The sequence below is a fragment of the Haliotis rufescens genome, unplaced genomic scaffold (genome assembly GCF_023055435.1).
Source record: "Haliotis rufescens isolate VD_foot unplaced genomic scaffold, xgHalRufe1.0.p SCAF_4, whole genome shotgun sequence".
Taxonomy (NCBI): domain Eukaryota; kingdom Metazoa; phylum Mollusca; class Gastropoda; order Lepetellida; family Haliotidae; genus Haliotis; species Haliotis rufescens.
The window spans coordinates 64,408,560-64,428,030 of NW_025964112.1; the positions used below are offsets into that span (position 1 = coordinate 64,408,560).

A 19,471-nucleotide genomic window follows, 5' to 3' on the forward strand; every position below is an offset into this window, starting at 1 on the left:
AGCTAGGTTACCTGTAGATTTAACGCGCTAAACTGAATTTGAGACCAAACGCGCAGCGTGAGGTTTCAAGTGTTGAATGTTTTCAATTTGGAGGTTGCAAACGTTGCTACATGCTTTCAGTACCTGTCATAGGTTCGAGTGAAGTATTACGGAGTAAAGAAACTGCTTGAGCAAATATTCAAAAAGTCAATTTAGCGCGGTTATATCTACAGGTAACCTAGCTAGCTCTACATCGAAAACACAGTATGTTTATCCCCTAAATATACTTCATATATGGGGCGGTAGTGGGGTTGTTAGGATAGGTGGGCGCACTGGCGCATTCTTCCTCGTGCGACTAAAAACTAACCTAAAGCTTTATATGGTTGTTTTTATTCTATTTGGTCTGGTGTTTCAGTAATATCGCCTTCCCACTTCAGGGAGCGGTCTTTCCCCTGCCTTGTCTGGACCCGGCTGATAACATCAAGGATGTATTATTATAGATCCGTTGTAAGTGCTAGATATACAATTGGATTAGTCATACAGACCCTGATACAAATATATCTAATACAGCCCATGCAAGTCTATAATGTTTGTGAAGTCAAGATTACTGCAGTATATTAAAATGAAGAGAGTCTCTGCGCACCTCTTTACTATATTTTTATTAAGATATTTTAACAACTGTTCATTTTCTGGAAGATAAGTTCATATCAGAGACTAGATGTTAGTCTACAGTTGGATGCCCACCCAACTGAACGCACAGCTCGCCTTAGTCGCATCTGTGTGGGAACATCTCAAAGAGCGAAGTTCACTCATGCATAGCGTGTTATGCTATAGTTACAGAGAACAGCTACTGTAGGTCAGCTCGATGTGAGAACGCGCTCCTCCTCACATCCGCAAGTCGTGCATTGAGCAAAGAGCTCTCAGCCATGTCAACTGCGAATCGACGATGATATATTTCTGGTAACCACAAAGCTGCAGCACAGAAATGATTTTGTGGTCAACCAGTGTCGCCTTATACCGAGTTGTGTCCCCTGGAAGGTGTCTGCTCTGGATTTCCCGGCAGGAAAAGAAATATTTTTGCACCAGCAGTTTCAAGATGGCACCTAAATCTGTTTGCATTGTCGGGTCTGGGAACTGGTAAGCTATACAACTAGATATATCTCTGTATAGACCTGTATGTGTTTATACAACTCTTGTATCATATCGCATGCCTTTGCCCTCGGCTCAAGGTCACCAATGTCAACACTGCGGTCATGGACACTGTTGGTGTATCCTAAATTCGTGATAGCTATGTGAGGCAATGGCCACGAGCCGTTGTGCAACTATCTACTCAGTGATGTATAATGCAGTTAAATATAGAACTAATTGGCACATAATTTAAATGTCACTATTGATGAGACAAAGCCTTACTAACTAATTGGAGATTTTACGTGCGCTTTCCGTCATTATGCTATTTCGCACACGAAGCCTTACAGGTTGATGGTGTCAGTTACGTGTGATATACCCAAGTTTGGTGTTAAGAATAAAGTTAATTCCAAGTTTATAATTTTATACAGGTCTCATATGACCTATAATCAACTTAATATGCAGGCATATTTCAAATTAGAAATGTGGTTTACATAATAGATTTGTACCATTATGAAATGGCTGTTAGTTCCTGTGTTCTATTCTTTTTGTGCGTATGGAGTCTATCTTGACCCTGGTGTCATTGAAATGTACCCTTTTTCTGTTAATCTGGGCAGAACTATGTCAACTGAAATCATCTTGATTAACAAACCATCGGTTCATAGACAAATAATTATTATCAATAATTCTGATCTGTTCATTCTGGACCTGATAGTCAGTGTACATTTCGATACAATCTGCGTCTCAGCTAATAAAGTCTATTTGCTGTCACTAAAATATACTGAAAGAGACAAGTTTCAGCAAGTAGACGCAATTAACATTTTTGGCAAAGATAAATATGTCCCCGACCTATCTCCCCAATTGATTGTTGGACTATGCAGTGTACCATGACTTTCCTGTTATATCTGTTTTATGACTTGCTGCAGTCGGGGTGCCAGTAGTGTTTCATTGTGTGCTCTTTTGGGTGGTAATATATAGCCTGGGTACATGTAGCTATATTGAAATAGATCCTGGGTACAAAACAATGGTACACAGGTCGAGATGACAACATCAATATAAAGATGTACCAATCAGTTATCATATGAAAGGCTGAACGCACAGCAGTGGCAGATCCAGGGTTTGGGGGACATGGGTGGTCCATGCCTCAATTTCAAAACCTGGACGACCAAGGAAATCCTTGGTGACCAAGTCCTCTTTTACAAGTGGCCAGCTATCATAATCTGGGTTTGTTTGGCTATATATATGAAACATGACTTCCAGGAAATAAGGCTGACAGTAAGGCCCGATATTTGATCTTGCACCTCTAATAAGATGATATGGACCAGGGATATGAGCATTGTTAATTCTATCCACCTTTGGTTTGCCTCGCCCATTGGAATGGGTATTGGAGGTTAAAAGTGTATCACAATATCTTGCAATGCACATTTGACCGTATTGCGGTACGTATCACGACATATTGTAAAATTCTAAATTTTTAATTCAGAAGCAATCTCATACATTAAGGTATGAACTAAAGTTCACAAATGGAACAAAACAAGATGCTGGTACAACATAATGTTCACTCATTCAATAAATAAACAGCCATCTTGGGCAGCGAAGGCATTTAGCAAGTATATAACACATGATAAAAATCCCAATTTGAAATCACCTGATATATCAAGGATGAAAAAATGATATTATGACAGGGTATGAAACTCCCAAAATTTTCAGCCAGACCACAGGACTGGCTAGCTGAAATACTTGCCAGCCCTGACCAAAACCTGCCTGCCCACTATAATCATATGTTTCTCAGGATAATTTAATTAAAACTTTAAATCGAATTAATTGAACATGAAGTAATGCAAGAAAAGAAATAGCAAACACTTTTTCGGTCAGATTTGTATTTAATATCCTAGAATACATCATGTAAATAATGCTTATCATGGGGAAATATTTAGAATATTTTTACATATGAAATATAACCCGACCGTCGGGCAGGGGGATTTGAAAATCTGGCAGCCCGATTTGAAATCAACCGGTCTCGGACGGTCGGGCAGGCAGGTATTTCGAACACTGATTATGATGCGTATCGCTGAAAGAATGAACCTCAATTCACCGATATGCCGGAATTAATACCTCACACCTTTACTAACCCAGATGATAAAAAAATCACATAACATAATTGCCAGAAATATCGACCTTGTAAAAGTTGTATCCCCTGCATATGAACATTTATCTACTGGATGCTAACTGTGCAAGCTGAGGATAAGCAACAAGTTCTGCCGGTTCATAAACTGCCGTGCAGATTTTGGTTGATTGCAGGATTTGCAAAGCCTGTGTACTGTCAACAGATATTTTCTAAATCTTTTCATGTTTTTAATGAAGGTGCGCATGTGATTTGATGCACTTTGCGAAGTAAGACACGTTTTATTAAAATAAAGATCTTGATTATCGATCAGATCGTCTTCACCGGGTGCCACCATTTTGTTTGAAGCAAATGCAAGTGATATCAGAGGTGGAATCTGATTGGTCAGTAGGAGGGACATAGAAAGGACATAACTCGTAATAGCCAGTGGTGGCGCTACGATCGAACCCAGAAATTCCAACCTTGTTCAGCAAGGGTCTGAAACTGGACTTTTAGAGTCAGTTAACTCCCTTGCCCCGGAAGATGGTCTCTGTTCTTGAATCAGGAATAGTATTGGAAGCTGGCAGGAATTTGGTGTTTCAGATTGGCATCCACACTTGGCAAGTAGGCAAGGGACTGCAAGGGATATTTTTTTGGGGTGGACCTGGAATTTTATTGAACAAAATAAATAGTCCCTGAAAATTTTGAAAACAATAATTATACTTCAGACCTTTCAATAAAAAGAAATTGCCAGCCACAAAAATTTCATTGTTGCAGGGTGTTTTTCTTAAAAAAACATTTGGGGTCATAGTTTTAAATAAAAAAGATATCTGGTTTTGTAGAGAAGTTGAAAAATATCTAATCTTGATATAATAATCCCAGGAACATGGACTATCTTATCGCTTATCTCCCACTGTTTACACGCCTCCATCACATGACTGGAGTATTGTTGACTTTTGTTGACTGGACCCTGTCACCTTGTCTGCTGTGAGTCAGCTGCACACTATATGTGTCATATGGTTTTTGTAGCCATTATATGTGCATATGTGTCCCAGATAACATAATGACACAGGCTAGGGTGTGAGGTCTGATTATTTATTTTCTGTCGTACATAGTAAATTAAAAGCTAATTAATAAAACATGATTAATATATACAGAACTACTATCTACCACATGGTATTGAAAGGATGTGCTACGTGTGAAGATCCCGGTTATAATATGTCTTCAGCAGCCCATGCTTGTCGTAAGATCTGACTATCCTTTTCATAAGAGACGACTGAAGGGAATTGGGTCGTCAGGCTTGCTGACTTGGTTCATGCATGTCATCGTATCCAAATTGCATAGATTGATGCTTATGATGTCCATCACTGGATTGTCTGGTCCAGACTCAATTATTTACAAACTGCCGTCATATAGCTGGAATATTGCTGAGTGCGGTGATAATTACCAAACAAACAAGTGAAAGGATATGCTCTGACACAACTGGTTTATTTATTTCAGGGGGTCGGCTATCGCTAAGATTATCGGATATAACGTCCAGAGACAGCCAGATGCGTTTGAGAAGAAAGTGAAGATGTACATGTATGAAGAGATCGTGGACGGACGCAAACTGACAGAGATCGTCAACACGGACCACGAGAATGTCAAATATCTCCCGGGGATAAAGCTCCCCGAAAATGTGGTATGGTCAATTGACTAATTGTTGATAGGCGTTTCTTAGAAGTTGACTGATGACAAAGTAGACACAATGTATTTTACTGTAATGGCGGCGGGGCGGTTGGGTAGCCTAGTGGTTAAAGCATTCACTCGTCACGCCGAAGACCCGGGTTCGATTCCCGACATGGGTACAATGTGTGAAGCCCATTTCTGGTGTCCCCCGCCGTGATATTGCTGGAATATTGCTAAAAGCGGTGTAAAACTATATTCACTCACTCACTGTAATGGTCGCATTTTGGTATTGATCCTTATACCATTGTCAAGCAAGGGTGAATAATGAACATGGTACAGAATATATATGGTTATCAGTAACAACAATTGCATACAGGAGAGAGATTAACATGAGTAGGTTAAGTAATAACAACAGAAGGATAGTACTGTAATAACATGATGGACAGAGAACACATAATGAGGAAGTCAATAAACTATCTTGGGGTTAGATGATTCAGGACACTGACTTGAGTATTTGCAGACTGCCATGGATTAGCTGGAATATTGTTTACTGTGACATAAAACTAAACCAACAAACACACAGCAGAGGACGCAGTAAATTTCTCTATTATTGCTTGTGATTCGTTTCAAAATCCTGGATGACCCAATCGTATTTATGTCAAAGTTCAAGGTCATCATTGAGATTATAGGAGAAACATGGTTGTATCCTACGTTTATTGAATATGGCGCAAAGTGTATTGACATGAGAGGATGTCCCTTGTATGTCCAGGTGGCAATCCCGGACGTGATCGAGGCGTGTACAGGGGCAGACATGTTGGTGTTCGTCCTCCCGCATCAGTTTGTCAAGAAGGTGTGTGAGCAGATGAAGGGGCACATCAAACCAGGGGCTGTCGCCATCTCCATGATCAAGGTCAGTCACAGGATGCCTCACCTCACTTCACAGGGGTCAATTAACTGCTGGCCCACTGGCCCATGACCAGTTAAAATTACAAAGGGTTTACTGAAACAAAGTAGATGGCCGTCTGGCAAGTCAAAATTTCACCCCTTATCTGTGTATGTTTACTCTTTTTAATTTGACCATCTCAGTAGAATGACATCTGGTTGCCATTTAGTAATGTGTGCAACAACTTCTTTATTTGCTCATAAATCACAACAAAATGACACAAATGGAAGCCAAGATTTAATCTTGGAGTGCAGGAAAAAATGTTTGAGGGTGAGGAGTTCTAAAGTTTTCAGAGCCCAGCTATGCGGCTACTTGACCTCTGGTTCGGCCACTTTGCAGCCTCTGCCATAAAGTTGTAGACCAGTTAGTTTGAAGAAGGGACAGTAACTTTAATAAGGTGCAAACCCTGCTGGCTACATGCGAATCTGTTGTTATATTTATCCCTGCTTCACCATGGATTAAATCCTTCTAGACTAATCACTGAATTTGCTAGAAACACATGGGAAAAGGACATCTGGAAATTCCGTGAAATTTGTGGTACTAATTATACACTCTCTGTCTTGTTTTGAAGAGTTTCTATTGTACTTAGGTCTAATTATTCTTCTGCAATATTGTTAAGCGCTGCCGTTAAGGCTTTTGCATCAGTAACTAATTTAATCAAGGGTTATATTAAGATATGTTGACCTGAATCGGCTGAATTAAACATTATCAGTACTTGTTAAAGGATCTTCCAGCTTTCTGATTGGCCTGTTGCTATCTTGTAACAGATATAAAATTTGGCAGACTAGCAGGTACAGATATCATGATGTCATAGTGTTGTAACGTCACCTGCTTGTTACCATGGTAAAAGTCGAATGGCAGTGGAGCAGCCTAGTGGTTAAAGCGTTTGCTCATCACACTTAAGACCTAGGTTTGATTCCCCACTTGGGTACAATGTGTGAAGTCCATTTTTGGTGTTTCCCACCTTAGTATTGCTGGAATGTTGCTAAAAGTGGCATAAAACCATACTCACTCACTCACTCGCAAGACAGGTCTAATTGTCTCACACAGTACTCACCAAATAAAAGTTATAAAACGTGTGAACCTATGATGATAAATTTGTTACAAGTCACAAGTGGGATTTTCATTCACCTCGTCCAGCCCCATTCACCTGACTAGTGACTCATGTATATGATATCATTCCTCTGATGTGTTTCAAGCATCACTGTGCCATGGCTGCCCGGAGTGGATCTTTAGTTGTAAAGAATGTTTCAGGGTTTTGCCATCACAGGGGGAGGTATTCAGCTGATATCTCACATCATAGCCCAGGAACTAGGCACTGAGTGTGCTGTTCTCATGGGTGCTAATCTTGCCAAAGAAGTTGCAGAGGAGGAATTTTGTGAGACAACGATAGGTAGGTTTACAGAATACTGGTTTACATCTGGTCAAAAACTGAAAACAAGTAATAGAAACACTAGCTTGCTTCAGACCTTCTTAATGTTAACGGCTAACAGAAATGTGTGCTCGAAGTAAACTAGCAACTTCTCTCCCGGAACCCTCTACTGGTAGGATAACGAAGTGCTATATGGAATGGAGCTTGGAGAATCAACTACAAAAGGGACATAACTCTATTGGTTCTTTTGGGATCAATTACTGATGTTTACCATTGAATGATAATGTCTCACACTTAGTCCTCAAACTTTTCATTTATTTGATTGTGTAAATGAAGGTGTTGTTGAATGAACGTTTAAAGCTTTGGATCTCGGATGCACTGCTTCATACGGGCATAAACTGACATCTTGGTACTTGACAGTTCGAGTTGTGCAGTGAATGTGATAACATACCAGCAGACATGCTACACAAGGTTCCTCTGTAGACTATGGGAGTTCCTGTGTCTCATATAGGGTTTGTTGAGATGTGTTGTCATTGCCAGGATCCAAGACAGACTCCACTGGCCAGCTGTTCAAGGACCTAGTGGAAACTCCTTACTTCAGAGTGGCAGTAGTGAAGGATGCAGACACAGTGGAGATGTGTGGAGCTCTAAAGGTACACAATTCATTATGTTAATAACAGCTTTGTTGTAACTGAATTAGTTCAATGTAGGTCTGAGTGCAAGAATATTGTTTTATGCTGCCTTTTGCAATATTCTGGAAGTATTTGGAAAGAAAATATGGCATGTGCAGATCATCTTCTCGAGGCAAGGGAGTTGTCTGACTATAAAAGTCCAGTTTCTGCCCTTGCCAAACAATGTTGGTGTTATGGAGTTATATTTTGGCTGGAGTAACAAGACTATGCATAGTCCAATCAAAATCATGCAACGAAATTGAAATCCAGTTCGTAAACTGTCATGCAGATTTCAGTCGATTGCAGGATTTGCAAAGCAAGTGCACCGCCAATTCGTTGTCAACAGATATTTTCAAAACCTTTTCCTGTTTTTAATCAATGTGCTCGCATGATTTGATGCACCTCGCGATGTAAGACTCGTTTTATGACAATATAGATCTTGATTATTGATCAGATCGTCTTGACTGGGCGCTGCCATTTTGTTTGAAACAAATGCAATTGATTGAATCGGATTGGTCCATAGGAGAGGCTCAAAAGGGACATAACTCATAATAACCATTGGTGGCGCTACGTTCGAGCCCAGGAATTCCAGCCTAGTTCGGCAAGGGTGGATACGGGACTTTCAAAGTCAGTTGGCTCTCTTGCCTCAGGAAGATGTGTGCAGATATGCCTTTTCTCAAGCATTAACCACTGTAATGAGATTTAATGTCAGATACTTTAAATCTCATTACATTTAATGTCAGATACGACCAGTGAAGATTCCGGGGTAGAATCCGGGGTAGAATAGGTCCTCAGCAACCCATGCTTGCCGTAAAAGGCGACTATGCTTGTTGTAAAAGGCGACTAACGGGATCGGGTGGTCAGGCTCGTTGACTTGGTTGATGCATATCATCAACCCCAATTGTGTGGATCGATGCTCATGATATCAATCACTGGATTGTCTGGTTCAGACTTGATTATTTACAGACCGCCGTCATATAGCTGGAATATTGCTGAGTGCGGCGTTAAACAAGCTAACCAACCAATAATGTCAGATACTTATGCTAAATGTCATCATCATACTGTGTTATGTGGTAAGATCTTGTCAAATTGGATGAAACTGTCAGAGCATCAATACAAATGGATATCCCAACTTTCAGCCAGTCAACACTTCCTGTAGATTTGTGTTATGAAGGACATTGAAACAGTGCCTAAGGCACTTCTGTCTGTCGATGGATGGATAAATTGTCAATGTGAATCTGGCTATTTTGAAAAGGATGCAACAGTATATCAATCAATTAACTTAATTCATTCAGTGTTGTAGGCCATAGGCCCATGATACAATGGTAATACAGTATATACATGCCCCAGTTAAATAATTACAGTTGGAAATATGTGGTAAAATCATGATTCGAAATTATCGAAATTAATTTCAATTTTAGTCCTCATGCTTTCTGTTGATGTAGTGATATGCAGTACATGTATGTCCTTGTTGTCTCCAGAACGTGGTTGCCATTGGCGCTGGCATTGTAGTTATATGCAGTACATGTATGTCCTCTTTTTCTACAGAACGTGGTTGCCATTGGCACTGGCATTGTAGTGATATGCAGTACATGTATGTCCTTGTTGTCTCCAGAACGTGGTTGCCATTGGCGCTGACATTGTAGTGATATGCAGTACATGTATGTCCTTGTTGTCTCCAGAACGTGGTTGCCATTGGCGCTGACATTGTAGTGATATGCAGTACATGTATGTCCTTGTTGTCTCCAGAACGTGGTTGCCATTGGCGCTGGCATTGTAGTGATATGCAGTACATGTATGTCCTTGTTGTCTCCAGAACGTGGTTGCCATTGGCGCTGGCATTGTAGTGAAATGCAGTACATGTATGTCCTTGTTGTCTCCAGAACGTGGTTGCCATTGGCGCTGGCATTGTAGTGATATGCAGTACATGTATGTCCTTGTTGTCTCCAGAACGTGGTTGCCATTGGTGCTGGCATTGTAGTGATATGCAATACATGTATGTCCTTGTTGTCTCCAGAACGTGGTTGCCATTGGTGCTGGCATTGTAGTTATATGCAGAACATGTATGTCCTCTTTGCCTCCAGAACGTGGTTGCCATTGGCACTGGCATTGTAGTGATATGCAGTACATGTATGTCCTTGTTGTCTCCAGAACGTGGTTGCCATTGGCGCTGGCATTGTAGTGATATGCAGTACATGTATGTCCTTGTTGTCTCCAGAACGTGGTTGCCATTGGTGCTGGCATTGTAGTGATATGCAGTACATGTATGTCCTTGTTGTCTCCAGAATGTGGTTGCCATTGGTGCTGGCATTGTAGTGATATGCAGTACATGTATGTCCTTGTTGTCTCCAGAACGTGGTTGCCATTGGCGCTGGCATTGTAGTTATATGCAGTACATGTATGTCCTCTTTGTCTCCAGAACGTGGTTGCCATTGGCACTGGCATTGTAGTGATATGCAGTACATGTATGTCCTCTTTGTCTCCAGAACGTGGTTGCCATTGGCACTGGCATTGTAGTGATATGCAGTACATGTATGTCCTTGTTGTCTCCAGAACGTGGTTGCCATTGGCGCTGGCATTGTAGTGATATGCAGTACATGTATGTCCTTGTTGTCTCCAGAACGTGGTTGCCATTGGCGCTGGCATTGTAGTGATATGCAATACATGTATGTCCTTGTTGTCTCCAGAACGTGGTTGCCATTGGCGCTGGCATTGTAGTGATATGCAGTACATGTATGTCCTTGTTGTCTCCAGAACGTGGTTGCCATTGGCGCTGGCATTGTAGTTATATGCAGAACATGTATGTCCTCTTTGTCTCCAGAACGTGGTTGCCATTGGCACTGGCATTGTAGTGATATGCAATACATGTATGTCCTTGTTGTCTCCAGAACGTGGTTGCCATTGGCGCTGGCATTGTAGTGATATGCAGTACATGTATGTCCTTGTTGTCTCCAGAACGTGGTTGCCATTGGCGCTGGCATTGTAGTGATATGCAGTACATGTATGTCCTTGTTGTCTCCAGAACGTGGTTGCCATTGGCGCTGGCATTGTAGTGATATGCAGTACATGTATGTCCTTGTTGTCTCCAGAACGTGGTTGCCATTGGCGCTGGCATTGTGGATGGCATCAAACAGGGAGACAACACCAAGGCGGCTGTCATTCGCCTGGGACTTATGGAAATGATCATGTTTGGTGAAGAGTTTTTTCCAGGTAATGACAAGTGCAGCCATTATTGTCACATGACGTCAGTCACATAATGTCATAATGTTTCCAACTTACCTATGTATGATTTCAAATAAATCTTGCTGAAATGAAGGACACCCAGTCTGTGACAAACATTTGGAGTTTGGCTTTACCATCCTTTTCAGTTGTTTTTAATGTTATTATATGGACAATAATTTAATTGTAACAGCGGTATCACGTCTATGGAATGACGGCAAATACTTGTAGGGAATTCATGGGATTTGTTTTGTCTGTTCTATCGGGGTATGGAGATCCCACCACAATAGGGATAAGTATGATAAACAAAGTACAAGAAGGTTGAATTGATGGTATACAATTACAAGAATCTATACTTAAACATATTATTATCCCCCGCCCAACAAAGTTGGCTGGGGATATAGAAACGGGGCTCCGTCCGTCCGTCACGTTTCGTTTCTGGAGCATAACTCAGAAACCGTTCAATATTTTTTCATGAAACTTTGCAGGTCTATCAAGTACATGCTGAACTGGTGCCTTTTGCTATTTAGAAATTTTAGAAATTATTTTTTTTTACGTTTCCATGGCAACAAGATGGACTTAGGTTCCAAACTCTTCTTCTTTTTTTACAATTAGCCACGTTAGTGGCAAACTCTTGTTACATTTACTGTATACCAGGCATGTATTTAAGCATATATTATCAAAACAACCATCAGTATCTTATTACAGCTACAAATCCCATTTATATGATAGAATACACATCAAAATATAACAATATATACATACAAATATAAACACTCAAAAACCAACCTCGTCCCAGGAACGCTGGCTCCTCACAGCGAACCCAACAGTAATGCTCTGTATCATGTGCATCTTATAACTACTAATATATTGACACAATTAAGTATAATATTTTTGGCACACTCAATAGTGGACTATGTTGCAGACTAGACATGTGTTTTATAAAGATCCTACTGTTGGAGTCTCCTTCAAACTAGAGTTGAAACTGGAAACAAACCTTTATTTTGCCTAGATATTATGATGCATAAGGCTGCGGAACATTTCCACTGATAAATAGAAAAGATGTCATGTATCCTAATTTGTTTGGTTTTTCCTCAGAGATGTCTGAATCCTTTCAGGGTCAAAGAGGAATACCTTCTTCGAGAGTTGTGGCATCGCTGACTTGGTAGCTACCTGCCATGGTGGACGCAATCGCATGTTGGGAGCGGCGGTTGTGGAGTCTGACAAGGTAAGGGGTATCGCTGACTTAGTAGCTATGTGCAATGCATGAAGGGAGCGGGGTTGTGGAGTCTGACAAGGTAAGGGGTATCGCTGACTTAGTAGCTATGTGCAATGCATGAAGGGAGCGGGGTTGTGGAGTCTGACCAGGTAAGGGGTATCGCTGACTTAGTAGCTATGTGCAATGCATGTTGGGAGCGGCGGTTGTGGAGTCTGACAAGGTAAGGGGTATCGCTGACTTAGTAGCTATGTGCAATGCATGATGGGAGCGGCGGTTGTGGAGTCTGACAAGGTAAGGGGTATCGCTGACTTAGCAGCTATGTGCAATGCATGTTGGGAGCGGCGGTTGTGGAGTCTGACAAGGTAAGGGGTATCGCTGACTTAGTAGCTATGTGCAATGCATGTTGGGAGCGGCGGTTGTGGAGTCTGACAAGGTAAGGGGTATCGCTGACTTAGTAGCTATGTGCAATGCATGATGGGAGCGGCAGTTGTGGAGTCTGACAAGGTAAGGGTATCGCTGACTTAGTAGCTATGTGCAATGCATGATGGGAGCGGCAGTTGTGGAGTCTGACAAGGTAAGAGATATCGCTGACTTAGTAGCTATGTGCAATGCATGTTGGGAGTGGCGGTTGTTGAGTCTGACCAGGTAAGGGGTATCGCTGACTTAGTAGCTATGTGTAATGCATGTTGGGAGCGGTGGTTGTGGAGTCTGACAAGGTTAGGGTATCGCTGACATAGTAGCTATGTGCAATGCATGATGGGAGCGGCGGTTATGGAGTCTGACAAGGTAAGGGTATCGCTGACTTAGTAGCTATGTGCAATGCATGTTGGGAGCAGTGGTTGTGAAGTCTGACAAGGTAAGGAGTATCGCTGACTTAGTAGCTATGTGCAATGCATGATGGGAGCGGTGGTTGTGGAGTCTGACAAGGTAAGGGTATCGCTGACTTAGCAGCTATGTGCAATGCATGATGGGAGCGGTGGTTATGGAGTCTGACAAGGTAAGAGATATCGCTGACTTATTAGCTATGTGCAATGCATGATGGGAGCGGCGGTTGTGGAGTCTGACAAGGTAAGAGATATCGCTGACTTAGTAGCTATGTGCAATGCATGATGGGAGCGGCGGTTGTTGAGTCTGACAAGGTAAGGGGTATCCCTGACTTAGTAGCTATGTGCAATGCATGATGGGAGCGGTGGTTGTGGAGTCTGACAAGGTAAGGGTATCGCTGACTTAGTAGCTATGTGCAATGCATGATGGGAGCGGCGGTTGTGGAGTCTGACAAGGTAAGGGTATCGCTGACTTAGTAGCTACGTGCAATGCATGATGGGAGCGGTGGTTGTGGAGTCTGACAAGGTAAGGGTATCGCTGACTTAGTAGCTATGTGCAATGCATGATGGGAGCCGCGGTTGTGGAGTCTGACAAGGTAAGGGGTATCGCTGACTTAGTAGCTATGTGCAATGCATGTTGGGAGCGGTGGTTGTGGAGTCTGACAAGGTAAGGGGTATCGCTGACTTAGTAGCTACGTGTAATGCATGATGGGAGCGGCGGTTGTGGAGTCTGACAAGGTAAGGGTATCGCTGACTTAGTAGCTATGTGCAATGCATGTTGGGAGCGGTGGTTGTGGAGTCTGACAAGGTAAGGGTATCGCTGACTTAGTAGCTATGTGCAATGCATGATGGGAGTGGCGGAGTAAGGGAGGATTAGGTTCAATGTCAGATCAACAATGTTTGGGGGTTCTTGGAACAGCTGTTGTACAGTCTGACAAGATAAGGCACTGTTGCGAAGTCTCAGAATGGCTGTTGTTGGGTTTGACATGGTAAGGGAGGATCACGCCATCTCAGAATGGCTGTTGTTGGGTTTGACATAGTAAGGGAGGATCACGCTATCTCAGAACGGCTGTTGTAGAGTTCAACGAGATATGGGACTGTTGTGTAGTCTCAGAATGGCTGTTGTTGGGTTTGACATGGTAAGGGAGGATCACGCCGTCTCAGAACAGCTGTTGTAGAGTTCAACGAGATATGGGACTGTTGTGTAGTCTCAGAATGGCTGTTGTTGGGTTTGACATGGTAAGGGAGGATCACGCCGTCTCAGAACAACTGTTGTAGAGTTCAACGAGATAAGGCACTGTTGTGTAGTCTCAGAATGGCTGTTGTTGGGTTTGACATGGTAAGGGAGGATCACGCCGTCTCAGAACGGCTGTTGTAGAGTTCAACGAGATAAGGCACTGTTGTGTAGTCTCAGAATGGCTGTTGTTGGGTTTGACATGGTAAGGGAGGATCACGCTATCTCAGAACGGCTGTTGTAGAGTTCAACGAGATATGGTACTGTTGTGTAGTCTCAGAATGGCTGTTGTTGGGTTTGACATGGTAAGGGAGGATCACGCTATCTCAGAACGGCTGTTGTAGAGTTCAACGAGATATGGTACTGTTGTGTAGTCTCAGAATGGCTGTTGTTGGGTTTGACATGGTAAGGGAGGATCACGCTATCTCAGAACGGCTGTTGTAGAGTTCAACGAGATATGGTACTGTTGTGTAGTCTCAGAATGGCTGTTGTTGGGTTTGACATGGTAAGGGAGGATCACGCTATCTCAGAACGGCTGTTGTAGAGTTCAACGAGATATGGTACTGTTGTGTAGTCTCAGAATGGCTGTTGTTGGGTTTGACATAGTAAGGGAGGATTACGCCATCTCAAAACAGCTGTTGTTGGGTTTGACATGGTAAGGGAGGATTACGCCGCCTCAGAACAGCTGTTGTTGGGTTTGACATAGTAAGGGAGGATTACGCCATCTCAAAACAGCTGTTGTTGGGTTTGACATGGTAAGGGAGGATCACGCCGCCTCAGAACAGCTGTTGTTGGGTTTGACATGGTAAGGGAGGATTACGCTGTCTCAGAACAGCTGTTGATGGGTTCAGACAGCGAATAGGTGATTATGTTGACTGTTGGATGTTAGGGGGATTGCCAGTGTATTTTCTGAGAATGACTGTTGTGGACTGGAGTCAGACAAGGTAACAGAGGACTAAGTAGTCTTAGAACAGCTGTTAGTCGGATAAGGTTGGAGAGGATTACGTAATCTCAGAGGGACTCTTTTTTGTGCAAAAATCAATTGTTATTTTGGATTGTTTCTGTAAACGTGGATATGATTGCTCAGAGAAATCTATGGTAGATGCTGTAACACACTAAATCAAGACACATTCAACTGGGCCCCACTCAACTTGCCATTTGTTTTCTTGGTGAACTATGAACTGTGCATCTGTAAAGGTTCACATAGGCTTAGTAAGGCCTCAACTTTGACATTCCAGCCTGAAAAGAGATTGATTTGTGATCTCCCTTAAGAAGGCTATAGACTTTAAGTTTTGTATGTACCATAATATTTCTTACAGTACAAGCCAGTTAAATGTGGCAACTGTGTTGATTTACAAAGTATGTTACAATAATGACTTGTCAGAGGTTATGATGTACTAACACTAAAACACTACTTTGTTCATGATACATGACAACAAGATTTATGTTTACCTGGTGTGCCTTTCCTAAACCTGCGCATGTCAGAATACATCATTGAGCCAGCCATGATATGCTGATGTCCCCCCCCCCCCCCAAACTGGATGTACTGAGTTGTATCTATTACAGCATGCTTTGTACTTTGTACATTTCACGCATTTTGTGGCTGTCTTAAAAGTAGAACTTCCACTTAGTGTATGATGACACCAACAGTGTTCCATACTTTCAGACAATTCAAGAGCTGGAGAAGGAGATATTGAAGGGCCAGAGTTTCCAGGGGCCTCTAGTTGCCAGGGAGGTATGCAGTATGCTCGAAGAAAAGGGACTGTGTGACAAGTAAGTTGTTCAGAATTGGCAGCGTTTCTTCCAAAACAGGGCAAACATGTGTTATGTCAAAGAGAGTCTGTGTGATAGTGATGGGTCAGTTTCCAGGTCTACCGTGTTCCAGGGATAGAGAGATTATTTGTGATTGTGAGTCAGGGACAGAGAGGGCTGTGTGATGGTGAGTCATGGATAGATAGGGCTGTGTGATAGTGAGTCTTGGATAGATAGGGATGTGTGATAGTGAGTCATGGATAGATAGGTCTGTGTGATAGTGAGTCAGGGACAGAGAGGGCTGTGTGATAGTGAGTCAGGGACAGAGAGGGCTGTGTGAAAGTGAGTCATGGATACATAGGTCTGTGTGATAGTGAGTCAGGGACAGAGAGGGCTGTGTGAAAGTGAGTCATGGATAGATAGGGCTGTGTGATAGTGAGTCATGGATAGATAGGGCTGTGTGATAGTGAGTCATGGATAGATAGGGCTGTGTGATAGTGAGTCATGGATAGATAGGGCTGTGTGATAGTGAGTCATGGATAGATAGGGCTGTGTGATAGTGAGTCAGGGTTAGAGAGGGCTGTGTGATAGTGAGTCAGGGTTAGAGAGGGCTGTGTGATAGTGAGTCGGAGATAGAGAGAAGCAGTGTGCGGTGTGTGGTTCTCCAAAGAGCACAGCAATAACTGGTAACATCTGTTGGGAAAGGGACTTCGCTTTTGTTTGGATAGGGTCTGCTTCACTAATATTATTTAGGACATTAGTTTTCAAGATGTGAATTGGATACTGCCAATACCTGTTTCAAGCCAAATTGGTCTATTTTCAGTCCAGATGTGTCGAATTAGAAGGGTGGGCTGTGTGCGGTTTTCCAAAAAGCACAGCAATAACTAGTAACATCTGTTGGAAAAGGAACTTCGCTTTTGTTTTAAATGGGTTTGTGTCACCAACAGTCTTGAGGATATTAGTTTTCAAGATGTGAAATTAATACTGCCAAAACCCATTTAAAGCCAAATTGGTCTATTTTCAGTCCAGATGTGTCGAATTAGAAGGGTGGGCTGTGTGCGGTTCTCAAAAAGCACGGCAATAACTGGTAACATCTGTTGGGAAAGGAACTTCGCTTTTGTTTTAAATGAGTTAGATTGAACAGGAACAGTGTGTAGGGGGTAGGAAACAGCTGATACAACAAGGACAATGTGTAGGTGATGGAAACAGTCGATGCATCAAGGAATGTGTGTACCGGGTTGGAAACAGTTGATACAACAACAACAGTTTGTAGGGTGTTGGAAACAGTTGATACAACAACTACAGTTTGTAGGGGGTTGGAAACAGCTGATGCAACAACTACAGTTTGTAGGGGGTTGGAAACAGTTGATACAACAACAACAGTTTGTAGGGGGTTGGAAACAGTTGATACAACAACAACAGTTTGTAGGGGGTTGGAAACAGTTGATACAACAACTACAGTTTGTAGGGGGTTGGAAACAGTTGATACAACAACAACAGTTTGTAGGGGGTTGGAAACAGCTGATGCAACAACTACAGTTTGTAGGGGGTTGGAAACAGTTGATACAACAACAACAGTTTGTAGGGGGTTGGAAACAGCTGATGCAACAACTACAGTTTGTAGGGGGTTGGAAACAGTTGATGCAACAACTACAGTTTGTAGGGGGTTGGAAACAGTTGATGCAACAACTACAGTTTGTAGGGGGTTGGAAACAGTTGATGCAACAACTACAGTTTGTAGGGGGTTGGAAACAGTTGATGCAACAACTACAGTTTGTAGGGGGTTGGAAACAGTTGATGCAACAACTACAGTTTGTAGGGGGTTGGAAACAGTTGATCCTTATGGCATGAAAGGATTCAAATCCCATAATCACCACAATTCTGATCCTTTCTGTCAGTACTATAACCATTCTCATTGTTTTCACCTACATTCTGCATCACTGTACATCATTGACATGCCATAATGTACAAGACTTTACAAAGCAGCATTGAACCAAGTCACTCGCTTCACTCTTCAGGTTTCCAATGTTCGTAGCTGTCAACAAGATTTGTCAACGAGTCATGGACCCAAAGCTCTTCATTTCCTGCCTTAGGAATCACCCTGCACACTTGTAGAAGCCCATCCTGCATCTCTACACAGGGCAGCGTCCATGTTGAAGAAAGCAGAGATAATTACTATAATGCACAAGTATTAAAAGGGTGTATCGAGATGTTTTCTGTAGTCACTTCAGGGTATACATTTGTATAGCTGATGTATTGAGATCACCAGTGAAAAAACTCAGTGAAAGGGACAGCCAGTATTGAACCGGTGGATATAGTTGAACAGTATTTGTAGGATATGATATATTTAATTATGTTGATTGTAGTGATAAATGATAACTGATGCTATTACAAGAAAGACAGGGATACAGATGAGATGGACAACAGCTGCTGGGCTTTGCAAACATTGCTCACTACTTGATTACTGAATACTAATGTCATGGAAACAGACATGTTTCAATAGACGTGTGCTAGGGCTGGGACGAGTCCGAATTTACTACCCGGGTATCCACCCCCCTATTACCCGACCCTACCCCGGTACCCACCCCCCTATTACCTGCCCCTACCTGGGTACCCACTGTAGGTCTCAAGAGATAGGTACAAAATGTCCCTTTGGGCATTTTATTACCATAGCACTGGCAAAACGTATTAAACAATCTGTTCATGCATACACTGAAGTTGACTAAAGTTATATCTTTATTCAAAGATATGAAAAGTCAGAAGGAATGCGAACTGTTGTGACTTGTAGTGTAACCACAGAGTTCTAGATACCTTTTGTGTCATTAAACAATATATCACATGACTAACCACGAATCCGGGTAGTCCTGTGGGTACCCAGGTCTTACTCAGTACCCACCCGACCTGGGTACCCGAGTTACCCGTCCCAGCCCTAATGTGTGCCGATATACTGAACAATTAAAGGGATCATGAATTATTTATTTTATTTTTTTGTAATGAAGACTGAGCACACAATTCATGTATCAAATATCCCCTAAAATATTCATGATCCCTAAGTTTTGTTTTCAGTATATGCATATTGATATCTTTATGTGCATCTGTCCTCATTAAACCAGTGTCACTTAGCTAATGACATGTTTTGTTGCTTTCAGCTTCTAGGGATGGTTGTGCAAACTAGTTGATTAAATAATAGTGATAGTTGTTGACAGCAAAGATGAGCTTGTTGTTGACTAGTTGACTCGTTCCTTGAGGCATATCACTTCCTTTATTCCTACACATAAAGACGAACAAGCATAATGTATGTGTCAGATGAGGCTAGCATCACAGTGCTCACAAGTGTAGGTAGATTCTAATACATGTACGT

General features: G+C 42.2%; 1 protein-coding gene across 1 annotated transcript; it reads left to right on the forward strand.

The window, feature by feature from the left end:
- Positions 1-733: 733 nt before the first annotated feature.
- Positions 734-18,261, forward strand: LOC124152900 (glycerol-3-phosphate dehydrogenase [NAD(+)], cytoplasmic-like). Its single transcript, XM_046525979.2, has 9 exons — positions 734-1,116; positions 4,709-4,889; positions 5,646-5,786; positions 7,074-7,212; positions 7,732-7,844; positions 10,952-11,072; positions 12,200-12,309; positions 16,025-16,131; positions 18,129-18,261. The coding sequence occupies exons 1-9, from the start codon at positions 965-967 to the stop codon at positions 18,223-18,225; spliced, it is 1,161 nt and encodes a 386-aa protein (XP_046381935.1). The 5' UTR covers positions 734-964; the 3' UTR covers positions 18,226-18,261.
- Positions 18,262-19,471: the final 1,210 nt, after the last annotated feature.

What these genes read in the sequence shown, in the direction of transcription:
- LOC124152900 (XM_046525979.2), top strand. Translation starts at nt 965, where the DNA reads ATGATTTTGTGGTCAACCAGTGTCGCCTTATACCGAGTTGTGTCCCCT. An exon ending in ATTGTCGGGTCTGGGAACTG is followed by an intron (nt 1,117 to 4,708) that starts GTAAGCTATACA and finishes TATTTATTTCAG; the next exon opens with GGGGTCGGCTATCGCTAAGA. An exon ending in TAAAGCTCCCCGAAAATGTG is followed by an intron (nt 4,890 to 5,645) that starts GTATGGTCAATT and finishes TTGTATGTCCAG; the next exon opens with GTGGCAATCCCGGACGTGAT.